General features: G+C 37.3%; 1 protein-coding gene across 1 annotated transcript; it reads right to left on the reverse strand.

The window, feature by feature from the left end:
* Positions 7-5294, reverse strand: LOC109840104 (growth hormone-regulated TBC protein 1). The gene is made up of 7 exons (XM_020408618.1): positions 4193-5294; positions 2455-2571; positions 2201-2379; positions 2021-2114; positions 1731-1808; positions 1439-1540; positions 7-239 (listed from the first exon to the last, which is right to left on the reverse strand). The coding sequence occupies exons 1-7, from the start codon at positions 4760-4762 to the stop codon at positions 99-101; spliced, it is 1281 nt and encodes a 426-aa protein (XP_020264207.1). The 5' UTR covers positions 4763-5294; the 3' UTR covers positions 7-98.

The raw sequence follows: 8123 nt of genomic DNA on the forward strand, positions 1-8123 counted from the left end.
GTCGTTCTCCACCGGGATGCAGCTGAACAAAGGCATCAACCACAGTTTAAGTTTCTTTTTTCTTTCTGAAACTCTCACTCTGATCTCCATCTTGACTGTTACTGAGTTTGTTCCCTTGATTTCAACGAGTTCAGTCGTTTCAGTCTCTGATCAAGCTGGGCCATGACTGCTGGTTCCTGCTTTTTCCTCTCCTTGGTTATCGTGTTGGTTGTCATTGAACCAATCTTCTCGAATGCAACCTGACTCACAAGAAAGTTCAAGTTCCTCAAAGTTAGTCACCCAACAAATGAGCTTTGAATGGCTAAAGGGGAAAGAAGTAAAGAAAATAATCTAACACGTTTTATCTGTCCCTATTCATGTGTGCATGTTTTGTGCTAATATGGACATATACAATGGATGATCGACAAGCTGGATTCTAGTCGGGTGAATTGTTTTCACCTTGATGTCACTAGAACTACAGTGCTATATGTCAAACACTGTCACTACACCAAAACTCTCATTCTGAGACTTGAGGTTTATAGTTTTATACTCTAACATTAGGGGTGGTAGTGAACCAAATAACTAACAAACACTTCGTTTGTTATTTGTCTAGCTATTCGGTCATATTCGATTTGACACCTCATTAATCGTAAACAGATAACTTTTAGTATTCAATTCATAAACGAATAGAATTTAACTAAATCTATATTTGATTCGCTTGGTCATTAAATATTCGTTTATATTTTACATTTATTAAATGGAAGATTAGACATTTTCTAATTTTTTAATTAGTTTAAATTGAGGCATAAACTTGAATGGAAAAGAAAATATAGTGGGCAAATCAACAAATGTGATGCTTTGGAAGGCATATTTACAAATACACACAATCTGAAGCGTATATATGCACTAGAGACCTGCAGTTCTGAGCCAAAGCCCCCGACCAAGTGAGCTACCAAATATTTATAAACATTTCCCAAATCCCAACTAGGGCATATATAAACAAATTCAAACATGAATAGCATTCTGATATTCGGCACGAATTCGAATTCGAATATTAAACTTTCAACTGAATTGAATTCGGTGATATTTGATTCAATTCAGTCGTTTCCCATCCCTATCTAACATGCCCCGTAAGTTGTTCGCCCTTTTTTTATGGGCCGAAACCTAGTCTCATGCAGTGATATCAAATTTTTTCAAATTCGCTTTTAATTTCATGGTCAGTATGATTCAGACCTAGCTTGCTTCATACCATCTCAAAGACCCTACCATTACACCAAAGCTCTGAATTTGCAGTGAGAGTTTAAGGTTATGCTTTTATATTCAGACACAATATAAATTACTATTACTTGCAACTTGTTAAAGTTATCATGAGTGATGACTTAATACCACTGTTGAATTTTATTGAGATTCAAGTGTTGATTTTTAAAGAGGCTAAGTCATCTGGTAAAGAGATTCTTACTGTCAACAATTCATCGGGATCATAGAGATGATGGGTGGATGTTTGCAAGATGTCAATCACGTCGCCAATTTGTTGGGCTTCTAGCAGCTCCTCTTCCTGCATCTGCAGTCAAATCTCACAAATTAAAGTTTTGGCGCAAAAAGTGCCTTAAAAAAACTTTGGTCTTTTAACCAATTTCTACGTTCAAAGATGAGATTAGTCGGGTACAATAATCTCAATCAAGTAAGGAATAAAATGACAAATATTACCAATGAAAAGAGTTAATTTTTTGCTCAGTTAATCATTAGCATACCTTAAAGATTGCTAAAGCAACATGAAAAAGGACCTTAGCTCCCTCATTGAATAAAACATCCCAAACACGCATGGCAGTCTGAAAACAAAAACAAAAAAGGATTTGGTCATGAAGTAACTTCATATAGGAGTAAAACAAGAACTAATATATAATCCAATTTCAGAACTGAAGTATCATTTATTTCTGATACTATAATAGAGTCAATTAAAATGTGCAATGAACTCTGTAACTTGTGCTATGAACTTAAAAGAAACTTATGAAAGGAGAAGACTTTCAAATTTTAGTCTAACCTCTGAAGGCAAACTCTTACAGAAGAGGCACAAGAACCACTCCGTGGCTACAAGAGCAACATCAAACTCCATAGCTTCCAAATGAGCTGCAATCCTGCACTTTCTATCCATAAGTGAAAATTGCGTAAAAGCTACTCATAAAGGGAAGAAGGGGGGAAAACCACCAACCAATTTGTTTACCTCGGACATTTTTTGGCAAGCAAATCTTTGAACACTCTTTGCTCGACGTGGCAACCAGAAAGATTATCAGTGTAACAATCACTCACCAAAACGTCCTCCAAGAGGACAGCAAGCATCCAAAATGCATCCTCCTCCGTTTTCATCACTAGCAGCAATAGAGCGGCCACATAATTTAAACCCTGAGTTTTTTTTTTGTGTTAACTGCTACCCGTTTCGAGAAGTATTGAGAAAGGCCAACAGTAGATATTTGTTACCTGACAGTAACCAACATTTGAGTCCCGAAATGAGTATCCAACAAGAACTCGGCGAAGTGCTGCCTGGCCTTCTGGGCTATCCAACCAAGGGTGACACGGGAATGTACGAGGAATATCCTATAAATATTTCGAGTACCAACAGAAGATTAGGATAAGCAAAAATAATACACACTTTTATCCTAGGTTAGGTGCACATAGATCCCTTATAGTATCGTTGTTTGGAACTTATTATAGTTTCTTACTTGGGGGAAATAATAGCCAAAATTTCACCAAGCATGAAAGAGTAGAAAAAAATTATAATAATGACCCCAGCGGTGTATCTGCAACAATGAAACTATAGGGATAGTGCAAAATAGCAAACTAAACGAGGTCTATGTGCAATTAACCCTTTATTTTATGTTTTAATTCAAACACCCTCCCCCCAAAAAAGACCACCACGCCCCCAAAAAAAATCCTTTCAGTTAGATGATGCACATCACCTAATTGAAGTTGGGATTGATGAATGGACTGATAATAGCTCATTCTTGGATCCAAAGAAACAGTGGAAAACTAACCATGCTCGTTAGAAGCATAAATGTCCTTTAGTTTCAAATGTGCAATTTTCATTTCCATTCTATTAATAAATTGGGATGATTTCTTCATAGTAGGTGTCTTGCAATAAGATCAACATCTAGGGACGTAGCTGTATATATTGTAATTACTTAAAGACGAACATGATGGTGGAATGTACAACTTATCAAACACTTCGATTGATCTGTATGAATAACATGAAGATGATATTCATTGTCGCAGAACCTCCTTTTTTGTTTATAATCAAGGGGAAATTCCGAGATCAGAGTGGACTTCCAAGATTCCTTCATAGAAGCTAATTCTAGTTTATCAACTCACGTCAAATTTGCGTAAGGACCTTTCTTGATTACACCTATTAGATTTTGAAGAACTAGTCTGTGAGTGATGCTTCTAGATAAAGGATGTTATCAATCTCAGTAATGTTGTCAAACATACCAAATTATATCCTCGGTCATGTATCAGTTGCGCATTATAATACGCATCAACCTATTCTTTCTATTATCCATGAGAACTTTCTCAATGATTACTCTATGGAATGCCTCGCAAGGAAACACAGATTCAACTCCCAATGGCGCATGAGAAGACGCCTCTATGTATATAACTTGTCTTGCAATCAATTGACACTTCAACGGTGCAAATGAGTCCTCTACTCCTGAATAAAAAGGACCAGAGATGCCTATCCAATGCCCCCATGAAGATTGCGCTGTTAAAAGGATACAAAAGATTCAACAATGCAAACAACCCCTCTATGACCCCCACATTCCTAGTTAACAGTAGACATATGCGATAAATAAAAGGATATTAAGAATTCAAGCTATATAATTTCTCAATTCTGATAAAAATTACTCGTTTGATTGAATAACCCAACCCTTTTATGGATAAAATTCGACCAATTCACATCTAGTTATTGTATTCAAATAACATCTAGTTATTGCATCCAATTAGACATCAAAGAACTATACCAAAATGAATAAAATTATACCAGCGAAACTTCTTGTAACAAATAACATCAGCTATTGCATTCAAACATACACATGTCGAACAAAAATAAAGCCTCTACACAAACACCAAGTAAATTATCCTACCAATAGCACCCAAACACAAAGAAGAAATCAAGCAATTCAATTAGACATCAAAGAATTGAAAAAAAAAAAAAAAAAAAACTCACATGATCAATCTGCAGAGTTGCAGGCGTGACCTTCCCTTCGGTAGCTAAAACAAGATCATTATAGTAACTCTCAGGCACTGTCGACCTCTTCTTGGCTGCACCGGAAACCGACAACCAAATCTTCGGCCTTAACGTCGGAGGAATTCCCTTTCTGACAAGCCTCTTAAGCGTAATAGTATTCGTCAATACCGATAATTTCAACGAAGCAACTCTAATTCCTTCTCCATTAGAAGAAATCATAGGCTGCAAATACCAATTTGCGCCCTTGTTCGCCTCAAGAGACCACCAAACCCTCCCTTGCTTCTTCACCCTCTCTCTAACCTCATTCATCACATTGACATCATCCACATTGCCTTCTACATTGAACCCATAAAGGTCTTGGAATTTTACAGTCAAGGGATTATTGAAAGGGGGTTTTCTTGAAATTGTGGGGGAATTGTTACAATGGTCTGTTTGGCCCAAGAACTCATACGAGACCCCCCTATGAGTTAGTGGTCCAAACATTTTGTTGTTCAAGTTTGTGGTGATTTTCTCGAAGGATGAAGAGATGGATTCAAAGGAAAAGGGCATGAACTATGAACAAGATGAGGAAAGGTGACATTTTGGGTGCACGGAATGATCAAAGATGGGTCTTTTTTTTTTACATTAGAAGAAAATGCTTGGGATTTGAGCTGGGTTTTGTTAATGGGGATTGGGGGTAGAGGTTCATACGCAGCAAATGAGCAAAAAGGGTAGCCTTTTCAAAGACCAACAGATTGAAATTATGGAGAAAGTTTCGATTTTGAGAACAATTATAAATACAAAAGGTGGCAATTTGAAATGGGTGTCTTTTATGTACAACAATATATCTACCTAAGATAAGACCAATGCTTTATAACAAAACAACGTAAGAGGTTGCAAGAAGAACCAAAAAGATTAAATTTCTTACAAGAACATTGAAAATGAGAGGAGAAGTCGCTGGAATTGAAGCCTTCCCTTCAAAATAATGCCTTTCGTCTAGCTAAAAGCTCATAATTATGAAACAAAGGGAAAGGAAAAGAATTGGATTATTTTTCCCCTCTCATTCGTTAAGCTCGTTTGACGTGGGTATTTCCAAGGAAAGGGAAGGAGAGGGACAGTTTCCATCTTTTTTATATTTTTATTTAAAATTGTTTATTATTTTAACTAATTAATTAATTATTTTGGGTTTGATGTTGGTGGAAGTGATTAAGAGGTGCGATGATATGATGTGACGCTGCGGTTGATAGCAAAAGAATTTTGGACAAAACTCATGAAAAGTTGAGCATTGGGGAGGTAATTACGGGAACGCCCCTCTTTCTCTGGGCGTTTTAGGCTGGGCCCATACCATAATTTGTTAGTTAAAGTTACTCGACCGACGACCACCCTTAAATTGTCTGAGTTTGTAGGATTTGTTTTTCTTACTTGTTTGATTGCTTTTGTTGAAAATGGTAATCGGAGATAATACTTAGCACCCTCTCTTAGATGTTATTTATAATATTATAAATATAAAGAGTTTTAACTCTAGCCAATGTAAGACTAGACATACACAAAGAAACAACTCTCTACACCCCCTTTTATATACGTTCAACTTGTTACAAATAAAGTGCACATATTCTAATCAGTGACGAGACTTTAAAAATTCAAAATAGTTTTGATCTTCTTATCTTTCACTTGGATGTCTTCAAATTAACCGATCCACTAGAAGGCTCCGCCAATCAAATAATCATTTTTAGGGATCCATCAACAGACGATCATCTCTGGGATCCACAAAATAAATGATCATCTTCAGCGATCCATCAACAACCACTAAACAAATGATTTTCTCAGGGATCTAATCCTTTTTAAGGATCCAGCAACAAATGATCATTCTTTAGGGATCTAATAAACAAATTGTTATTTCTTAAGAGCCTGTTTGGATTTGTAGGGGGTGAAGGGAAGTTAAGGGAAACTAGGTGAGAGAATGGAAGGGAAGGGAAGAGAGTTCCCTTCCCCTTGGTTACACCCCAATTTGGGGGGTAACAAATTTTATACTATTAGAGGGTGAACCAAGGGGAACTAGGGTGAATAACTTCACCTCCTAAATGTTCCCAAACAAGGTGAATAGAGGTGAATAGTTCTCCTAACTTCCCTTCACCCTTATTCCCCTCAATCCAAACAAGTCCTAAAGGATCCAACAATAAATGATCCTTCTTTAAGAATCCACCAATTGAACTGAGAACGATTTTCTCCAAAACGAATCAACAGAATAATTTTTACTAAACCAAACATCAAAGCAAACCAACGGAAAGATCTCCACCAAACCAATGTCCAAAATCTAAACCAAACAAACTAGTTTTTTGTTGTATCAATCACAAGGTATGTCAGACGATGGATGAACAGTGCTGTGCGCGGACGAACAATATCTTTGAATAGTGGTCGGAAGTGGTAGCGATAAGATTGTTGGCTAAGGGTGGAGGGCTTGGATTTGATGGTAGTGTGCGACGGCTAGATTTAGGAGGGTGGCGACGGGGGTTTTGCTGTGAGTTGCACATATTTCATTTGGGACCCACCTCAACTCTTGCATAGATTGAAGATGCCCCCCCCCCCTCAAATATTTGATAAGGTTGTTGGGTTGGATGAACGGTTGGGATTTAACAAAGGATTAGGTGGGGCCCCCTCAACTCTTATTTGTGACGCAATTTTGTCTATTAATATATTATCTAAATGAAAATAATATCTGCTTAGTAGGGTGTAAAATAATAAAATTTCATTTGATGTTTAACAATTTTGAACTAACACCAAAGATTCATCATATATTGTTATGTGTTTGCGGTCAAAGTGAACGGATTTAAATTTGTCTAAAAGCTTGTTGTAAAACATAGACAATATAAGATTTAAAAGTTAAACTTTATACTAGTTGTTATAGCCGTTTTAATGATGAAGAATAATATCTAATCAATAGCAGACAAATATCTCACATTATGCATAATCGAGTCAACACCTCAAGACAATTAGAGGCTCAACTCGGTCGACTCGACACGGCGACATCTTGCAAGGACGACTCGAAAGACGTGTAGACAAATAAAATTTCCTTTATCCCTAATAAGTTCACCTGCAAGGCGGAAGTTCGCCTATAATGATTAGGCTTGCATGAACAAAGTTAGTTCACCTGTATTCTACACACGAAGCCAAGTTCGCCTGAATAACTCGACTTCGTCGACATAGCTAAGTTCGCCTTATAACTTAGCTTCGCCTGAACTGATTAGGCATCGCCAGAGTGGCTTGTGTGAAGCCAAGTTCGCCTGAACAGTTAGCTTCGCCTACACGAGTTAAGCTCGCCTACAAAAGGTTCGCTTGCACGATCCAAGCTAGCCAACATTAGTTAAGCTCGCCTGAACGCTTAATTTATGAGGTTCGCCTACATGTTCCAACCTCGCATGTTTGTCAAGCTCACCTGTATGTTCCAACCTCGTCTGTTTGTCAAGCTCGCCCGCATGATCCACGCTCGCCTAGCTCGCCTAAGCGGTTAAATCTGCATGTATTGACTAAGTCAGCTACTCAAGATTGAATTGTGGGAGTGGTTACGCCCACTTCCCACATTCTATGGAGTTGGTTACGGTCGTTCTTCTCTATAAAAAGCCATGAGCGGCTACAGAGAAGGGGATCAGACTGTTGGATTTAATCTAATAAATCTATTTGTGGGCACATGATTAATCAATGTGTATTGCTATCTTTAAGGATAACCCACTAAAGTGATCAATTAAGTTGAGTTAATGGTCAGATTGTTCGTGGTGAAAATCGTGTCTTTCTTCATTATTGATTCCATTACTATCTTTAAATAACAACTTTTTTAGTTACAAAGATCCGGTCTTTTTATAAGATCCGGTTACAATGAAAATCAAAGAAAATAAAAGAAAGATTACAACTTTTTATCCTTGTTTGTCGAACAAAT

Source organism: Asparagus officinalis, chromosome 5 (genome assembly GCF_001876935.1).
Source record: "Asparagus officinalis chromosome 5, Aspof.V1, whole genome shotgun sequence".
Classification (NCBI taxonomy): domain Eukaryota; kingdom Viridiplantae; phylum Streptophyta; class Magnoliopsida; order Asparagales; family Asparagaceae; genus Asparagus; species Asparagus officinalis.

Coding starts and splice junctions, on each gene's coding strand:
- LOC109840104 (XM_020408618.1), bottom strand. CDS start 4,762: ATGCCCTTTTCCTTTGAATCCATCTCTTCATCCTTCGAGAAAATCACC. Junction 1,809..2,020: donor GTAAGAGTTTGCCTTCAGAG/GTTAGACTAAAA, acceptor TTTTGTTTTCAG/ACTGCCATGCGTGTTTGGGA. Junction 240..1,438: donor ATCCCGATGAATTGTTGACA/GTAAGAATCTCT, acceptor CTTGTGAGTCAG/GTTGCATTCGAGAAGATTGG.